General features: G+C 37.7%; 3 protein-coding genes across 6 annotated transcripts; 1 reads left to right on the top strand and 2 right to left on the bottom strand.

Annotated features, from left to right (window-relative positions):
- Nucleotides 1–691: 691 nt before the first annotated feature.
- bet1l (Bet1 golgi vesicular membrane trafficking protein-like) lies at nucleotides 692–2,319 on the bottom strand. The gene is made up of 4 exons (XM_027021451.2): nucleotides 2,111–2,319; nucleotides 1,419–1,504; nucleotides 1,259–1,315; nucleotides 692–1,033 (listed from the first exon to the last, which is right to left on the bottom strand). Exons 1-4 carry the CDS (start codon nucleotides 2,130–2,132, stop codon nucleotides 866–868), a joined length of 333 nt encoding a protein of 110 aa, XP_026877252.1. The 5' UTR covers nucleotides 2,133–2,319; the 3' UTR covers nucleotides 692–865.
- Nucleotides 2,320–2,372: 53 nt separating this feature from the next.
- Nucleotides 2,373–7,873, top strand: kcnj11l (potassium inwardly rectifying channel subfamily J member 11, like). The gene is made up of 6 exons (XM_027021450.2): nucleotides 2,373–2,461; nucleotides 3,458–3,645; nucleotides 3,837–4,073; nucleotides 4,416–4,685; nucleotides 4,964–5,171; nucleotides 5,427–7,873. The coding sequence occupies exons 2-6, from the start codon at nucleotides 3,487–3,489 to the stop codon at nucleotides 5,867–5,869; spliced, it is 1,317 nt and encodes a 438-aa protein (XP_026877251.1). The 5' UTR covers nucleotides 2,373–2,461; nucleotides 3,458–3,486; the 3' UTR covers nucleotides 5,870–7,873.
- Nucleotides 7,874–10,169: 2,296 nt separating this feature from the next.
- prdm11 (PR domain containing 11) lies at nucleotides 10,170–19,447 on the bottom strand. Of its 4 annotated transcripts, XM_027021426.2 has the most exons (8): nucleotides 19,224–19,447; nucleotides 18,353–18,478; nucleotides 18,071–18,165; nucleotides 17,702–17,961; nucleotides 17,555–17,622; nucleotides 17,266–17,453; nucleotides 15,804–16,397; nucleotides 10,170–15,246 (listed from the first exon to the last, which is right to left on the bottom strand). In XM_027021426.2, the coding sequence occupies exons 2-8, from the start codon at nucleotides 18,415–18,417 to the stop codon at nucleotides 13,085–13,087; spliced, it is 3,432 nt and encodes a 1,143-aa protein (XP_026877227.2). In that variant the 5' UTR covers nucleotides 18,418–18,478; nucleotides 19,224–19,447; the 3' UTR covers nucleotides 10,170–13,084. The 4 variants fall into 4 exon arrangements, with proteins under 4 accessions (XP_026877227.2, XP_026877229.2, XP_026877230.2 ...); XM_027021428.2 differs by lacking the exon at nucleotides 15,804–16,397; XM_027021429.2 differs by lacking the exon at nucleotides 15,804–16,397 and having other exon boundaries at nucleotides 10,170–15,243.

Genomic DNA, 19,447 nt, shown 5'->3' with positions numbered 1-19,447 from the left:
GATAATGATTAAGTGAATGTGTTACTTTATAGGAGTCAATGAAGGTCATTAAGCACAGGTGTAATATAAGGTTTGGAAGAAATGTTCAGGAGCCAAGCGGCTGTTTTGGAAAATGAGGATGTTAATAGCCACTGATTTGGCAGCAGCAAGTAATTGAACATCTTAACCACATAGTCTTTCAGAAAAGGTTCATACATATTGAGCTAAAGGTAAGCTGAAAGATAACCTGTTCCAAGATGTTTGGGAAGGAGAAGCTAGTGGTGGTATTGCAATTACTCATAAACTCCAGTGTCTAGACAAAAAAAAGGCCTAGTAGAAAAATCATACAAGAAAAATATTTTATTGGATAGAAGAAAAAAAATCTTCTGAAAAAGAAGAAAAAGAAAAAATAAATAACAATATCCCTTTGCCTATTCATAGTTACATGCTCCATAAGCAATACAGCCATAAAAATTCCACGATTTTAGTTAATATCCACAATGAGATTTTATTGACGCATATCATGTGGAAATGTTTAAAATAATGGAAATTAGTTCATAGAGTATTCATAAGGGAATAGTCCTTATATTTTCCAAACATACAAAACTTTGGTAAACAGAATTTTATTTTGTTACATTACTGATTCTACTGTAATTGAAGCAGTTACTGTTAAGCTTCGCACACATCTCAGAACAAAACAGACAGGAATGTATTCAGGAGCTCTCAATTTTATTCACCCCTTCCTTTCAAATGAACCAGGATGAAGCAAAATGAGATCAGCGAAAACAATTCCTTGTGTAAATAAGGATGAAGTACTGTATTGAAACAAAATAATAAATTTCTCATAAAACTGAGAACACATAGCAGAAAGGTTTGGAGAAACATCTCAGTTCTGTATTCGCCTAACTAGGTAGTAAAGCACAAAGAATAATAGCACCAGGCCTACTGATACATAGCACAGGATCTTCCGGTTATCTCTACCAGAGCGAACCATTGTGGAAAACCTCTTCACACTCCCTGTCAATAGTCCAGTTGCACTGAGGAAGTTTGAATCCTGAAAAAAATAAAAACACCTATGAATGTTACTGAAATGATCAAATAACTAAAAAAGGTATTCACAATTTTATTCCATGAATTATTAATAAATAAAAAATTTCCCCAAGCACATGCATGTATGTCTTGGACTACGTTATACCATTTTTCTAAAACTAGACTTCTTAGATTTTTAAGGTCAGTGTGTGTCAGCAATATCCTGGGGGTCATTAACAGCATAACACACCATGCCATCCAAGTATGAATTCTGGTCTTCTGCCTCTTTATCAATATCATATGCAAGCTGTGGATGAAAAGCAGAAAAAGTTCTCATTGTGAACTGAGGAACTCTAAATATACAGCATGTAGATGGTCCTCATTGATTGTATTGAGCAATGCCGACATACAGACTTCAGCCTGGATACTTTGCTTGCCAGATTCTCAGCCAGGAGTTTGTTTTCTCCATCCAGCATATCATCTACAGCACCATGTCCTAAAAATGCAATGGTAGAACAGGGACACAGTTCCTTCATCTTAATAGAAGTAAAATAAATGCATGCAATATTACTCTGTTAAAAGCAAAAGTGCTGCAGCCACCTGTCATGAAGTATTAAAGTTTTAAAAAGTGATAAAATGGAATGGAGTTAACTCTTTAAGGGTTGATGTCAGACTGACATTAAATTTGATTATCCAAGATGTGTTAACAGAGAATGCTAATTTAGGAGGTACAAACACCTGCGACCAGAAATAATCTATGCGAAAGACAAAGATTGTGATTTTGAATGCAACTCGACTGTGGATAGCATGACAATCGCATACACGAATTTATTTGGTTACTCGGATTGGCTTGCTAGCTAGCTAGTCGACTAATCTAGGTTAAATCAGACATAAAATACATTCCGATGTTAACCTTGCTAGCACATGCGTAAAACTTTAAAGATTCTATAATTCGTGCCCTCTTTGTAATTATTATTCTCAAGCAACTAATGGTTATTCTTAGATGTTAAAGAAGAACCAGAAATGTCCGTATGGACCAAAATGGCAATACACAATCCAACTTTAATAAACAGCTGTGCCTAGCTGGCTACGTGTCACTTACCCCTATTCCAGTTATCAGCCATTTTAACGCATAAACTTTCAGTGTTCTGCCAACGCTGAAGCCGTCAAAACACGTCGAAGAAGGAGTAGAACTAAAACCTAAACGCCTTAAAACAAAAACATTTATCAAAACTGAGGACTATCTGTAAGACAGTTTCACTATAAATATCAAAACAAGCCAGGTAAGCTCCGGAACTCTCCAAATGGAAATGTAGGAAGAAGGCATTGTGGGATATGTTAGTCCGCCCGCTTGAGCGCGTTCAGATGGACCAGTAGGAACGTCACCCAGCCGCCAATGCGTTTCATAAGATGTCTGGCTGGAGCGCATCCTCAATTTAAAGCCAGCCAACAGGTAACGAAGCTAATACTCTGCCTTTATATGTGAACCATGATTATGATTATGCATATAACACTTTAGCATAATACTTGTAGCTAAAATATATCTTATATTTTTGAACGGATGATGACATGTTGTCTTAACATGTTGCTATTGATAAGGGCCGGCTTGATAAACGTTACCTAGCTAACCTAGACAGGCTATCCATTAGCAAGTGTGATAGTTTAACTCGGCTTCTGCTATTCTTTAGCTATGATGGGTTGCTATTTACTCTTTTGTATTTGCTTATTACATTTTCTATCTTGATAAATTACCTTTTTAAAAAATATGTCTTAGTAAGTAATGGCAACATTAACGGTAGAATTATTACCCTTATTTTACATTCGTCAGTTATCTGTTTATTTTTTTGTGGATTGTTGTTTTATTTTATAGTCTAGTTCAGAAACACTAATCACGGTTTAATCTTGAAAAAAGTCCATAATAACCTCTTTTTGGTCTGGAGATATATATTTTTGGATATGTGCTCACTTTTTCACAAAGGCCAAAACTTCCGGTTAACGTAGGGACATTTAAACAAGCTATTGAGAAGCTCTTATGTTAGTAAGGTCCTTATGTTCACATTGTGTGTGAAATTCCCTGTGTAGTGTTCTGTATTGTAGCCTGGTTCCCATTCTGTCAAATACAACAAAATAAGTGACAATTAAAAAAAAATCGCCTCTCTTTTATATAATAGTCTATAACCCTATCACAACTGAGTATAAAAAGGACATATAAAGCTGTGATTAGAAGTATTTTAAATTTAGAACCCAAAACATTCTAGCATAGACTGTGCTGTTGTTTTATAGCAGCATTTCATGCTAAATAATGTTTGTAAAGTAATCTTGGATGAGTTTTGCCAACAATATTTGGCATTCTATAATTTGGCTCTCTAGGCAATTATATTACTTCTCCACCAAATATACAGTAATTTTGACATGAATTATTGATTCAGTATCATATTTAATCTCCTAGTTTAATAGAACAAAGCTAAAAACCCAGCAATGTTGGCCCGAAAAGGCCTGCTGCCAGAGGGATTTCTGTTGACCCGACTGGCTGAAGATGCCACACAGCCCAGCCGCTTTCGCACCAAATCACAGCGGGCTCGTTTCATTACCAAAAGTGGATCATGCAACGTCGCTCATAAGAATATAAGGGAACAGGTACAACACACTACTCATTGCTTTATGTATTGTAATGCATTCTCAGCCTTCATAGTGCTTTTCAAATAATTTTATATTGAAGACCAGTTTTACTCACTTCCTTTTGAAGTGAGCAAGCTCTTTATTTCAGACTATAGCAGTACGTTTTAGATTGTTACAGAAAAAACCTTCATTTTCATTTCGCTTTGTAGGGTCGGTTTCTCCAGGATGTTTTCACCACCATGGTGGACCTCAAGTGGCAGCATTCGTTCCTCATCTTCACTTCAGCATTCCTCTGCTCTTGGATGCTCTTTGCCATGGTGTGGTGGCTCTTGGCCTTCGCCCATGGCGACCTGGAACCGCGTGACCCCAACGAGCCTGGACCTGTCCCCTGTGTCACTGCTATTCATTCATTCACCTCAGCATTCCTCTTTTCCATTGAGGTGCAGGTGAGGAAAGGGTGTGATGGAATGAAGATGAACTGCAGTTCATCCAGATAGCTTTAAATCTGCACGTGAGTTTGAACTGTTCTTTGAAATAATAAATGAACGTTGCTGGACTGATTTACACCAGCGAGAAGCTGATTTTGAGACCTTTTGGCCTGTGTGCACAGATCATGATAAGATTATTATGGATGCAGCTTTTGTGTACTGATTGACTTATTCTAAATGAGCCTTCTACCACAATTTGTACCACCTATATTAGTGATGTATTTTCGTAGCTAGTTCGGTAAAGATTTGCTTAAACGATTCCACATTGTACCATTTTATCTCCTATGTTAATAATGTCAGGTGACCATTGGCTTTGGTGGAAGGATGGTGACCGAGGAATGCCCCCTGGCTATTACAGTTCTAATCATCCAGAATATTCTGGGCCTCATCATCAATGCTGTCATGCTAGGCTGTGTCTTTATGAAGACAGCTCAAGCTAATCGTCGAGCAGAGACGCTCATCTTCTCTCGCAATGCTGTGATTGCCCCACGCAATGGCAGACCCACATTCATGTTCCGGGTTGGAGACCTGAGGAAGAGTATGATAATCTCAGCTACCATCCAGTTGCAGGTGAGCAGGAATTCACAGGGGAAATTGAAGGAATTTAATTCAACCTATTTCTTGCATGGTCTTACAGTATACTTGCCTGGTTATGCATTATTGCACTAGGATCACCTTGTCTGATGTGATATATATATATATATATATATATATATATATATATATATATATATATATATATATATATATATATATATATATATATATATATATTATAGGAAATATGACAAATGATGGTGAAAATTAACTGGCTGCTGATAGGTTGCCCTTTTCTACTCAACAATCAGGTCATTCGTAGGACAGTGACTGCAGAAGGGGAAGTGATTCCAGTATGCCAGCTGGACATACAGGTTGAAAACCCACTCAGGAGTAATGGCATCTTCCTTGTCTCACCCCTCATCATCAGTCACACTATCGAGAGAGGAAGCCCCCTTTATGAGATCTCCGCCCAGTCCCTGGCCACAGAAGATTTGGAGATCATTGTTATACTGGAAGGTAGTTTGGTTTCTTCTTTAACCATAATTCATACTATTATGAGTGCTCTGTGTGCAAAGTGATAAAGTGTGATTAAAGACATTGTTTGCATGCATATCATAGTTGCCTTTCACAGTAAAAGCACTGATTTGTACATGTTGGATGCAAAAGGCAAAATTGTCTGCATTTTGATGCACTCAAAGTAGGGTTGCTTGGATCCAACTATAATGTATTGGACAATGTTTTTGACTCCCTGTATGTCTTTGTTATTGACAGGCGTTGTGGAGACCACAGGCATCACTATGCAGGCACGCACATCTTACATACCAGAGGAGATCCTCTGGGGCCGGCGCTTTGTCTCCATCATGACTGAGGAGGACAGCCGCTACTCGGTGGACTACTCCAAGTTCGGCAACACGGTGCCTGTTCGAATGCCTGCCCTCAGCGCCAAGGAGCTGGACCAGACCCGTGGGGTGCAGGACAGGGGCCCCCACGAGGGCAAGCCACAGGGTTGGGGCCTGGTGCGAGCAGGTCGTGGGGGCTACAGGAGGGGTGGGGCACAAGCTTGCGAGGACACCACCACTAGGCCTTGGTATGCCCCCGCAGAGAAAGATGAAGATGAAAGGGGCAAAGAAAAGAAGGGGCAAAAGAAAATGGTGAAACTAGAGGTGATTGGAAGAGAGATCGAGGAGGAGACCATGGAGGATATGAGTGATTAAACTATAAATGGTTGACATAGGTTATTGATATGGAGATTAAATAGTGTGACTACATTCTGCGAATGCTTTTAATGGTGTTGAGATGTTTCTTTTTAAAATGAAGCATTATGTTGTATTTTATTTGGCAGTTTTTTAAATTATTTTTTTAATGAATGAATGGTAAAGCTGTTTGCTAATGAATTGTACTTTTCCTCCCTTATCTGCATTACTGAATTACTGGGCTATTCTACTTTTTCCTCAGGACCTCAACAACCTATTCTTGTAAAACCTGCAGAAACATCCACAAGCACACACAGTCCAAACAATAGAAAAATATTAATATAAGGCAGCTGTACATGGTGTTTTATTTCTACACCCCCATATTTTAAGAGAATGTTATCATGTTTTTTTTTTTTATCTTGTTGTTTTGTGCTTTATTTTGTGGTCTTGTATGTGCCAGTATTTCAGTGCTCCAGTTTTAGGAATCCTTGTTACTGTAACTGTTATTGATTTGTTTCCTTGTACTTTGTATGTCTTTGTAACCTTATCGTTATGGTCTTGTGCAAATATGTTTTGTAAATGAAGCACTGAATTTGACTTTTTTTACTTGTTTAAATTCCCTTTTTTCTTTGTGATACCACTGAAGCTACTATATTGTGTGGACCTCCATACATTCTTCACCAGTATGGTTGTAGGTTGAGGTATGAATCAATTTATTTGTGTATTTATAGTCTAAATTAAATACTTAATAAATGATTTTTATCTGAGCATTCTCGTGATTAACCTTTTTTGTTAACAAACATTGTAAACCATAATAGCTGATTTTGATGTTCACATTTTGTCCCCTATGGTTTTTAAATCTGTTTTTAGATTTGGTTTTAGCATTAGTTTAGATTTGGAGTATTTTTTTCCACAAACAGCTTTCAAGTATTAATGCAAGTTTATATAAATTTACTTCAAAAGCTGATGCTGAAACCAGATGATGAGACTTGTGGCATTATGTGCTCTAATGATGCTGAAGCTCTCTGCTAACATTGCACATTATTAGATTTGACCTCTTTCATTATTTGATAGTGTTTAATCAGACTTCAGTATCCATATTTTTAGTTAGGGAGGAAATTATGTTCTCCCCAGCACTGCTGTAAGGAAATAGATTTTTTTGTTTCGAACGTAGAATGTTTTTACATATTTAAAGATTTTTTAGAAGATAATCACATGAAAAAAACTTCAATTACCTTGAATGGTTAGGAGCAACCCATATGTAAGGCTGTGCACTTGATGTTTAGTCAGCAAGACTTGTTTTTGCAGATTGTATCTTTTAATGGATATATTAATCCCTAACAGTTCACCATTCCCAAGTCAGTGAACTTTCAAACTTTGTTCATTTTGAATAGTTTGACCTTTAAACCACAACTCTTTGTGTGAGTGGCATACACTACATCTCACGTCAGTTTATTCAATAATTAATACTGATTCTAAGATTTAAACTTTTTAGTTGAAACATAGTCACTTAAAATAATATTTGAATATTGGAACTTTTTGACTGGTATTACTTTGTCCATTGCAGAGGTTCATACTTTATATTTCAAATGTTATTTAATTTTTATAATAAAATTAGTATTATAACAGTAACTGTTAGAATAGATGTTACTCCTTTGGGAACAAAAAAGTAATAGTCTCTTTAACTCACTGTGGAGCTATCCATGGTGCTGAAACGCCCTTTTGCTTTGTTAGGTAGTATACACACACAGCAGGTGGAACTAGCTAGAAGTGTTTGGGACCTAGTTGTAGAGTCTGAAAGAAGAAACAGCTAATAAACATTTTTAAATGTTCTTTTTGTAACTTTTTTTCCCCTCAGAATACTTTGTAATTAGATATAACCTTTAAACTTAAGTTTCATGAAGAATGTGAACACCACATTAGTTTGTCTTAGTGAGTTTACTGATATAAAAACAAACTGAGACAAGATCCAGGATAACCTTTAGTTCCACATTTACATGATAATCAGCAACAAGCAAAGTGAATTAAAAAACTGAAAAAGTACAAAACAGGTTTTTTCATTAAAGTTCTGAAAATTGTTTAATTTGATTAAGCTCAAATGAGTTAATTTTCAAAAAAGGCTGTGTGGTTGTTAATTTAAAAGCATTAAGGTTTTCACTGTCTACAATCTCCCAGTATACCATACATATAAAACGTTCATATGAATTTGTAAGTTGGCCACAAAAGTTTTTTATAACTTTTGTGCAAAAGCTAAACTCTCACACTGCGTTCCAGCACCACCATAGGCCGAGAAGGGAGATCAACAGGCAGAGGAGAGACATACCCACAGTGTGACCACTGTTGCATAAATTACTGTTGCAACACCTGTAAGTAAATCCGGACACCGCTGGAAACATCTGAGACAGGCGAGAGTTGTCGCAGTCGGTGTACCTGATGCATTGCCGAATCGTTTTCCCTCCTACCACAGATACATTTTACGCATAAATGGCGGTTAGGTGATGATTTTGAACTAATTATTTGGTTAAATTAATGTTTCAACTAAATCCCGGACAGGCCTACCTTTCTCATGCAGAGACAAACAGGAGTCCTCGTAAGAGCATTCTTGTACGTTTTCACACCGTCCACCGTAATAATCCGAGCATTTATAGCATCGGAGAGACGAGCCTACAGAGGAGAAGCGCATTCCATAATGCTTATTGCCTGTTTCGAATAAAAAACACCGGGGTCATACACAAAACAATAGATAACGGTCGAAAATTCAAGGTATCGATTAAATAAACCTACCAAGGCTGATAGTCACCAAACATACTAAAGCGAAAAGTCCAACGGAGTATTTCATTGTGCTGGTGCTGGATACCTACACATATTAAGAAACCCTTTACATTCTAGCATAAACATCAAGTAAAAAAGTAACCAGACTATGCAGAGTTCAAATGAATAATAAGCCAAATATTTTTAAAAAATATTACTCTACTTACAAAAGTGGTTAACGTTTAATGAAGCTTTCAGCTGAAAAGAGTCAAACCCACACAGAAGACACCCGTTCACTGCAAAGATCGCCAATCATTCCTAATGCCGCCTCTTCTCTGCACGAGCTCTCGCCCAAGCTCACCCTTGCCCTACTTGAATGATGTCATTGATTGCAATTGTAGGCATCCTGGGTTTACCCATGCCACGCCGCACATGGCAAATAAAAGCCCAATCACTGACTAAGATACAAACCTCCATTAGTAGCCAGAAAAAAGACTACTACCCACGATGACCCTCATTTTATCTAAAATCACTGTCCAGTGTCTGTAATAAATATTTTATATATGCACAACATTGCTGTATGTTATTACTGTCGTTACTTTCCTCAACATCTCAACAGACGTTTTAAACATTGAACATGGGAATCAGGTTGCTGGCTACAATGTGGTGTCAAACAGATCTAAAATGCTATATAAGATTTACAAAGTCTGAAGTAAATGACAGAGTTTTAGTAAAAGCTACATAAACTGAATATCAATAGAACACTTGATATAGTTCCAAACAATGTTCTGTATAAGTACATGGTGATGACTGGTCTTTGGGAATGAAAAAAGGATTCAGCCATGTTTTTTGTGCTGCAGCTGTGGTGACAATAACAGCGCTGTGTCAGATTTTCCATGGACTTGCTGCAACAGACATTCAGGCGTCTAGCTGAACTGGGTTTTCTTTTTTCTTCAATTGGTTGCTTATAACTCTTGGGACTAGTAAAACCACTATATACTCTTGTAATTCTGGCTGTTAAAACATTGCTGAACTGAGAGCACAAGGTTTTATTTTCTTTTATCCTGGAACTGCTTTAGTTTCATTAAATCAAAGTTCTGATTTATTGCTCTTTGTGTGTGTCTCATCTCACAAAACATCATAGTAACAAATGTGCAAACACACATCTACCCAGTCATCAGCATGCTGAAACAATGTGACAATGACATGATATTTGTTCTAATGCCAGGCATCAGCATGCAGCGAGCGGAACTGGGGACAGATGAACAATGAGGTCGCGGTTGGACTTCAACAAAGAGGACTTGATCTTTGTTTCTGTGGCCTTCATTACTTTTCAACCATCTGAAGGCTACAGAATGAGACGCTTCATGTTTTCAACCTGATCAACTTTGCATTATCATTCAGCATTAATGCATTCATTCTTAAGAGAAATACTTTTATTTAAAAAGCTACACTCATGGGACACTCTTGAATTAGACTATCAAATTCCTTAAGACTGGATTACTGAAAAGACAGTTAAACATGGAAGCTTTTCAAATTCAGACAGATCAAAATAACACAAAAACTAAAATAAATAAAATACAAAATCTTTATTAACCATTATATGCAGAGGATACATAATTAAGCTTACATTTTGAGTGGATTTACACATTACTACAATCTTCAGCTATATAATTTCTTAAGTTCACATATAGTTTGTAACTAAGTATTTCCAGTGTTACAGTGTGTTCATGCAAATACAAAGAGTGCGATGTACAGAACTGTGTAAATGTATATATTTAGTGACAAAACGTATGTCTTCACAAAAATAATAAAAACATTCATTTGAATATAAACCTGAAATCAGAAATGTTTTTGTTCCTATAAATCTTAAAATGTTGCTCCCCAAAATTGGTTAATAAACAAAACACCAACAGCATATAGTGGGGTATCAATACAAAATACAATACAGATTATTGTGAATACAATTACAAAAAGATGTGAATCATGAAATACAAAAGTATGAATTTTGACTTGGAATTTACATTTTGGTACGTAATGTTTTTGAAGAAACAGACAAACAAAGCTCGCCAAGAGATAAAATCCTAAGATTGTTTTTGGCTCATGTTATAAGAATCTAAAAAAATGGGGTTGGGTGGTGAGTAAACAGATACATAGAAAGACTGATTCCTAGAGTGTGTGTGCGCGCGCCATTTGGTTAATTAAGGTAGACAACAAAAAGTTCAACAAATGTATATCATAACATTAAATTAGAAAAGAAAGCCCAACAATTATTCTTTACACACCAGGAAGACCATAAGCAGCAATGGCAGTTCCACACCACCCTAATGATAGAGCGTACACTGAACACACAAAAACTAAACAGAGAAATAGACCACTACTACAGTTTGTTGAATTATAGAGCTAGAGTACTGTATGTACAAAAATGCAAAAGCTATTCCATTTAATGGCATACCTCATTATGAGATAACAGTCTGTACAACAATAAAGAACATATTACAAAACATACAAACAACTAAATAGAACACACCGTACTACTATCCAGTACAACAGAGCCAATAAATTGGGCTTTAACTAGAATTAAAATCAAGGAATGCTATGCTATTAAATGCTACCAAAAGTAACAAAGTACACAAATATATATGTAGATAACATGCATCACATGGAAGTATAATAGTTTAACATACAACAGTAGAATGAGGTTATTTCTGGAAAAATCAGATGGTGCATTTTAAAGCTTTATCAAGGTGATTATCTTAAATCACACTTAAATCAAAAGCAGGAAGATTTAAATGCAAAATAATTTTCTAAAGCCATGAGCACATGCTTAAAAGTCTGTAAAAGACCAAAAACATTACAAAATAAAGACTATATCCATAATTTTATATAAATTCCTACAGGTGTTACAGCATAAAATCTTTTTTTGCAAATATAAAAGCTTTGAACAGTATTATTTGAACTATATATAGTAGTTGTGCAGATAACATGCAAGATTACTTACTGCATCAAATTTCTCTCAAATAAAGTTAAAATAAAGTGTATAATCAATACATAGTGTACAACAAATACTGCATAGGGGCATATTCTCCATTTAAGTGCTTCTTTTAAATGCAAGATATGTTACAGAGTTTCAAAGTAATACCAAAAATTATAAGGATACATCCCACTTTATTTCTAAGTTTTTTAATTATCGTTTCCGCAGAAACTTTGGCAATAAGGGTTAAGACTTTTTAGCAGCATCATAATGATTAAAAATCTACTAATTTCACTTTGTCCACAGAAAAGAGAGTGAGTGACTCACCCACTATAAGTAAAAATAATCAATGCCAGTATACAGAATTTTTAGATGACACGAGCTTTTTAAATCCACAGTATTCCGCATAAAAGATTTTTCTAACTACTTAATGTCCACAAATGTATAATAATTCATTGCACATGATAATGATATTTAGTGGCAAACCAGAAAGATTGTACACTGTAAATAATAAAGTAAAATAAAACAAGTTGTACTTGAAAGTATAAAGGTATTCCATGTATACCATGTATTCAAAATCTTTGTTCTTACAATCTACTTAAGTTTATAAAAGAACTGTTCGGAAGTTTAAATGTCCAATGTTGAAATGTTCATCTTAATACTTATACAGCACAAAGGGATATAATTCCACAAGAACAGCAAATTCTGTAAGTATAAGGCATTAGCATTTTGCATATTGCATTTCAAACAATGTTGAAGATTGGACATAAATTGCACCTTGCACGGTTATGATTGCATAATGCATAATGGCACATCCATAATCTAATCAATCAGTAATCATAAGAATTTTGCTTGAGCAAAGACATAAGAGACATAAAATAAAATGATTAACGAAATGAAAAGATTGGCTCTTAGTTCAAAGAACAAAATCTTTGAATTTCACTTTTTAAAAGGGAACATTTTATGTCCAAATGCATAACAGCAAGAAAGATGGCAAACAAACATTTCCTTCCATCTAAACAAATGTTTGAAACATGCGACAACGATCAATTGCCTTGCATTATATATAATTCTCATAAGGTAAGTAACCCCCCAAAAATATATATATATAAAACAAATAACAAAACAAAATGCAAAATATTGTAACTAGATGCTGAGAAGATAATATCTAAAGAAAAGAAATTCCATAAATTGTAGTATCCAATTTACGTATTTCCACAATTTTTTATACCCTCAAACAATAAGTGCTTTCCTTTTTCTTTGGAGCATCAGATCACATGAAATAACACATTCCAGAATAGCTGTAGGCGTGCAAGTGCCAATGTCCTGCAAAGGCATTCAGACTACTCTTATACAAGAATAGTATCAATAAGAACAGCTAACCAGGCCATTGTAGCAGCAGGGCCAATGTCATATATATATTGGCCAATCACATAATAGCCCCTAATCAGCTTACACCTACCGAGATGGCTTTTTGGAATATTACTGGTTAAAGGACAGGCTCTGTTCAGTCAAATATCAGGATAAAACTCTGAATTCACATCCATAGTGTGCAGCACAGGCTTTTGTTCGGTGTTAGACATTTTGCTTAGCACTTCTGATGAAAGTGTATAGCTGTTCCCCGACTTCTCCTCAAACCAGCTGTCTAACGACCTCTTGCCATCGAAGTTGGCAATGGGTGGGCCATTAACAGCCAGGTTGAGCAGGTCATTCATCTGCTCTAGGGTTAATCTGGAGCGGTTGTTCCTTCTCAATTTGTGTAAAGATCCACGTCCTTTATCACAGCAGACAGTTGATGTTGGCAGAACCCTGACCACCTGCAGAATCTGATTGAGCCAAGGAAATCGTTGTTTGTTTCTGCATATATGATTCATCACTTCCTTAAAGCCATTCATGCTATAATAGTCAGCTTTGAGATCCCTCCATTCTCCTATCAAGCTTCCTCTTACATCCATTCTGTCATGTGACAGCTCATGACCCGATGAGGGAATTGTTTCCATGTGGTCATAGATGAGGAGAATCTCTTCTTCTCCATAGGTTCTGAGGTCATTCCTGTTGCATGGCCACGAGGCCAGATCAAGCACACTGCAAGCTTGCACAACAGAACGGCTACGCTGGTCAATGCGCTGGGCCAGTATGCCCTGGCTCCGCTGGCAGATCTTTTCCCGAATAGACTGAAACTTGGATTCTGCTACCCGCAGGTTCTTGAGGTCAACACCATTGAAGCTTTCGCGGAAGTTCTCCTCAAACTCTTGTAGATACTCTCCTGGGGAATCTACCAACTGGCCAATCTCATGAATGGCCTCCTCAATCTTGGCATCAACATGAGAGACTAGAAGATAGTCTCCCTGAAAGACAAAGGCAAGGCGTGACAGAACAGCAATGATATCCAAAAGGAAATAGATCAGCTTTACAGACTGATAATCCATAAGGAATTGCAAGAGAGACAGAGCAATGGCTGCTGCATCTGCCCGCTGGGTCTGAGTGCTGATACACTTAAGATGAGTCACCACTTCCAGGTAGTCTTTGATGAGGGCATTAAGAACATTAGGCTCCCCAATGATCCACCGAACTGCTCGTATATCCCCAAGGAACTCTGTCTCCTCTGACAGAGTAGGTGCTGTTGATCTCAGCTCAGCCATCATACGCGGTGAGTATCTGTAGAAGCTCAATAGCTGCTTCAGGTTGTTCTCCAAATCATCTAAACATGACAATTCCTTCCCACATATGGCATCTAGTATCTCCAGATGGGGGCGATGGATCATAATGGGCAGACACAACACAAATGGAATAGTCTTCCGTATGGCTACATAGAGGTTTGCCCTAAGACTACAGGAAATGTTGGAACCATCTATTCCCAAACCCACCACTAGCATGTCCTGTAGCTTCAGGCCCAATACACCAAAGGCACGATCAACAGCCTGGAGGTAGCCATCTACATTGCAACTATTCAGCCTCTGTAAAGAGAGAAACTCCGTAGCAGGTGGGCCCTCTGTGGTGATGAACTGCACATAAACAGCAACAGTGTCTGCCAGCAAATCATCATTCTGCCCATCCATGATTACGCCAAGGTATGGTGAGAGGCGGATCTTCTCTGCCAAGTCCTCTTTGAATGCCCGAGAAATGTGGTGGATAAGTATCTGGCAATCACTCTCGTTCATGTATTGATCAACTACTTTAAGTTCACACTTCTTTAGGAGCTCAGCCAAAGGTCGAAGGTCAGAAAATGGCCTACCTTCAACCGCAAGATGGTAAGCAGCATTGAAAAGTGTCATCATGTTCCGACACATCTCCTCCGTCTTCTCGGGATGCATGCGTAGCTTGTACAATTGCAGACATTTCTTGTGAAGGTTGCTCTGGCTATGAAGCTTGATAGTGTGAATTTTGAACTGCTTGGAACCAATAATGAAAGCGGAAGTCCTTGAGGACTGCACAGTATACTGCCTGCACACGTGACACCACATCTCATTTAGCGTGGGAGAATAACGCAAGAACCAGAATTTCTTCAACCACTCCTGCTTGAAGCGGCGAATCCGCCGACCTGGACCAACAGACAATTTAGACGAGTCGTCAGTAGCTACCAGCATGTCAGCGGCAATGGATTCGTCTGCGGAGTCGAGGTCCTGGTCATCTTCCTCCAACACTGCTGGGATGGCTGTCATGCCTTCCACTGCTGCAAGAGAACAGAAATGTTCAGTTTACATAAACCTCCTTACACTGCTTACAATCAAACCGCCTGGTTTTCTTTTTGTCATATGCTGCTCTATGATAAATCCCTTACAAAAATCTCAAAGCGAAAAACAATATCATTGAACTGTTTCAAACACCCACACCTGCTCTTAGAACCTTTAACAGCACTGCAGTGCAATTCGTTTATTTACTAAACACCTAGTCATCTAATTTACCATATATACTGCAATATACCATTAAAAGTTGATCAGACAGCAAAATGAGAAGACAATGTTTTTTTTTTCAAATATTTAATAAGAAAATTAAGTTTACAATTAAATATGTTTACAATTCAATAAAAATCACACCGACAAATGTGATACACCAAAGCTTTGATGGAAACATTATTACCAAAGAAAAAACAGAAATGTATCCAAGCATATAAGATCATGCGCAGGAGAATGTATATGGACAACTAATTATATGAATAAGGTGCCAGTAGACATCTAAAACATAGCATGACATCATTCCACAGTAGTTTGTGCCCAGTAACAAACCTACCTCTGAGGTCATCACTGGGCAGGGGCTCAGATGGGGGTAATGCCAATGTCTCAGCCTGTTCCTGTTGTTTAAAACGGAGCAGCTCAGCCTCCAGTTCTCGTATACGTCTCTTCAGTCTCACACAGTTTGGGCAGAAAGATGTAGATGGGCCTTCACTAGTCATATTCTGTGGTGTAGGCTCTTCCTCTGTCTCCTCCATTTTGACATATCTTTCATTAAGGCTACTCTCTAACTGCTCCACAGGAGCCAGCCCAGAGGCCAAAGGAGCCACCTTACACTCCGTCTGGCTGAGGAATGTCTCCGCTACATGGTGGGAAAATGTCCCAGATTGGTTGAAGACATTGCTGACTTGTGCTCTTGCCCTCGGTAATGATAGAGTGCTATTTAACGGATTGTCCTGACTTTGGCTTGCTTCCAGCGAGGCTTCTAGAACATCTTTAAATATAAGATCAATCTTTTTCTTTTTGGCTTGAGGCTGGCTATCGGCCTCATCGCTCCCATGCTTGCTAATGGTCCTCCTCCCATGCAGAGCTGAACGTAGAATTGGACCTTGAACTTCTTCTTGGTATTGGGTGAGGCCTTCTGAATTTAACCCTAAAGAACCAAAAGACAGGGTTAAAATAAGGGTACCATTACTTACTAACACATCAAAAAGTGTGTTTACAGGAAAATAATATAAGAAAAGACATTTGAAAACAAGAACAAACAAATTGACCAAAAAGAACAAAACCTACATTACTTACCTGTAAAACCATTGTAGGTAAACCGCCAGGAACATTTCCTCTGTGATAATTTTATTGTTGACAAAAGTTGTTAAAGCTCAGTTTATATCATAACAATTAATTATATTTAGAAAGGTGTGTTTATCCTTAATATGACAATTACACTTTGTAGGTATTATATGTTTACTAAAAGATGTAAAACATACTATTTTGCCCCATAATATTTGATGGTGTTTGTCCATGGAAGAAGCCATATATAACATTTTCTTGCAACATATGATTTCAGTCTATTTAACATATGAACACACACACACACACACACACACACACACACACACACACACACACACACACACATATATATATATATATATATATATATATATATATATATATATATGTGTGTGTGTGTGTGTGTGGTAGAAATGTTGCCATGAACATTACATTTTGAAGTTTGTATCTGCTGCATTTTATGTTGGTTGTTCATGATCCTATGGTGAATATACAGATTAATTTAAAACCAGTGCCTAGGGAAAAAGGCAACCTAAACTACACATTTAGACATTAATTTTAAAAACGTGACTATTTTAAGGGTTAGTGTCAAAAATCCACCAAACATATCTCAGAAGTTGATTACTGGGCGCTCAGGACCCCAGTAACAGCTTAGTACCATAGCAAGCGTTCACCTAATAAAACTGACAGGTTTTTTTTTCAATCAGAGTTAGCAGGAGGTAGCTCACCTGTGTCCAGGTGATGGTCGATCCTGTCCTGGGAGATGCTCTGCAGACGTTTCATGTAGTCATCACTGTACCATACACAAAGCCTCTCTCCCACTGCCAGTCTACGACACACACTAAAGTAAATGTGCTCGCCATGCTGGAAAGCACTCAAGTTCCTCTCATTCTCCTCGGAAGACACCCGGACATACCTGATAAAAGCAGCACATGGAGGAGGCATTTTTTAAGTAGAGACAGTTGTGTCTGTATGGTGCTTTAATGTACTGGGTAAAGCCAGAACTGTAGCCTTTACCTCATCCAATTTGCTATGGTTTCTTCACGGCCATCAATAGATTTGTAAGTGTTGTCCTCATTAACAATCTAAAACAAACCATTTACATCTCAAAATGTTAACAGAAATGTTGGTCAATTCAGAAGGAACACTTAAAAACAGACATACCATCCATGAGTACTTTCCTGACTGCTTGTCATTGGTTATCAGCTGGCCTTGGTACGGACCAAAGAGTGCCCCCTTGGGGATATTTTCATCCATGCAGCAAACTTCCACCTCCTGGCCCTCCTCAATAATCTCAATTCCTGAAGGCACAGTGAGGGCTGCCCGATTAGGCACACCCAGTGCAACAGGTGTATCAGGCACAAAGACAGGGGGACCATGGGTAGGGCATTCCTCCAAAAAGAACTCCCTACAATCTTCACAGACTGCAAGAACAAAAACTCATTTAGAATCTTTATTTGTAACGTACACTTCAAAACATGAATTATATGATCTTTGATCCTGATTTATTTCATTTGAAGACCCAATACCTACACCAGAAGTCAACATTTTGTTGTCCCACGTTGGCACAATGCTCATGGTTCACTTTTAACTTTTTGTGTGGCTCCTCAGAACGTTTGTTGATGACACTGAAATTGTACATATTTTACAGTTAATGAATGCATTAATTATCTTAATCACTTATATTGTCCATGCAGGTTGAACAACTAGAAAATGGAAGTTACTTCTCGATTCATCACTGTAAATGACATGTCTTTGGCACCCAACTTGAGGGAAGCCTTCAAGTGTGTGTTTGCTTAGGGTTAATTTTATTACCCTGTGTTGCAGTTTGGCTCAGTTTCCATACACGGCTCAGTTGGAAAGGTGGCAGGGTCTGCCATGGTCAGTACAGGGAGGAGGGCCAAACCCTGTGTGTGCCCCTTTCATGCAAACGTCATAGCACTGAGGAAAGAAATTGAAAAAGTAAACCTACAAACCCACTTAAATTATGCATTTAGGATAAAGGCATAGGTAAGATCTCTCTGCTCCAAGTTTTATATTCTGAGACACATGTGAATATCTTTATTTCGGTTTTACAGCGTATATGTCAAATCAGTAGCCAACGGGAGATTTAGGAAGAGGTGAAACATGATATATTACCATCATTTTAATAACAATGAAAACAGGAAAAGACATATAAGAAACTTAATCGACTTAAGAAAAGACAAAACAACAAAGCAGGTAGGTTTTTGATTATTCACTTTGATTAAGTGCGAAATAAATGTGAAACTCCTGTATGCATTTAAAAATGTACATAGCAAAAGGGCACACGCTGCGTTTCCTAATATACCGATCTGTTCATTTTTCCGATGTGAAACGATCACTTTCGAAGTAGTTCTGTTAGAAAGCTGAATTGTGATTGGCCATGAGCACTGTCGCTCTTGGTCCACTCACGCTATGAACACAGTACAACAAACAAGACAGTCATGGTCCTCAAAAAGAGTAAACTTCACTCCACCGGTTGGATTCTCCAACAAAATGAAGCAAAGTAACAAGGGCCACCGTGCACATATGATGTCCGTAACTATGAGCGAGGCTTTCGACGCTAGTCTACATTCGCAATTCACTTATGCAGACAACTGGCAATTTGCCTAACGCTTTCGGAAGCCATTTTCATTGGCCACATTGGCTAGTAAGAGAAACTCACCTTTTGGAGAATACGCAGTCCGTTGGGGGGGTCTTTGCTAGGCTCCCTAGCGAACAACCTATGCTGTACCCACATGTAAAGCGATGGTGACACAATAGTACAGGTTCATTTCACTAGTCCAAGGCGATGTAAAGTTTATCATCTCAAATATTTGTAACGAGTCAGCTGCTTCTCTCAGCTTTGACCACCATCTTTTTTTATTACAGGAAATGACATGGAAAACG

This window comes from Electrophorus electricus, chromosome 2 (genome assembly GCF_013358815.1).
Source record: "Electrophorus electricus isolate fEleEle1 chromosome 2, fEleEle1.pri, whole genome shotgun sequence".
Lineage (NCBI taxonomy): Eukaryota > Metazoa > Chordata > Actinopteri > Gymnotiformes > Gymnotidae > Electrophorus > Electrophorus electricus.
This window is presented reverse-complemented; position numbering and strand designations above follow the sequence as displayed.

Coding starts and splice junctions, on each gene's coding strand:
- bet1l (XM_027021451.2), bottom strand. CDS start 2,132: ATGGCTGATAACTGGAATAGGG. Junction 1,316..1,418: donor AAGTATCCAGGCTGAAGTCT/GTATGTCGGCAT, acceptor TTTCATCCACAG/CTTGCATATGATATTGATAA. Junction 1,034..1,258: donor ATTCATACTTGGATGGCATG/GTGTGTTATGCT, acceptor TATTTTTTTCAG/GATTCAAACTTCCTCAGTGC.
- kcnj11l (XM_027021450.2), top strand. CDS start 3,487: ATGTTGGCCCGAAAAGGCCTGCTGCCAGAGGGATTTCTGTTGACCCGA. Junction 4,074..4,415: donor TCTTTTCCATTGAGGTGCAG/GTGAGGAAAGGG, acceptor TAATAATGTCAG/GTGACCATTGGCTTTGGTGG. Junction 4,686..4,963: donor CAGCTACCATCCAGTTGCAG/GTGAGCAGGAAT, acceptor CTCAACAATCAG/GTCATTCGTAGGACAGTGAC.
- prdm11 (XM_027021426.2), bottom strand. CDS start 18,417: ATGGCAGACCCTGCCACCTTTCCAACTGAGCCGTGTATGGAAACTGAG. Junction 18,166..18,352: donor GAGCCAAACTGCAACACAGG/GTAATAAAATTA, acceptor GTACAATTTCAG/TGTCATCAACAAACGTTCTG. Junction 17,454..17,554: donor ACCATAGCAAATTGGATGAG/GTAAAGGCTACA, acceptor TGCTTTTATCAG/GTATGTCCGGGTGTCTTCCG.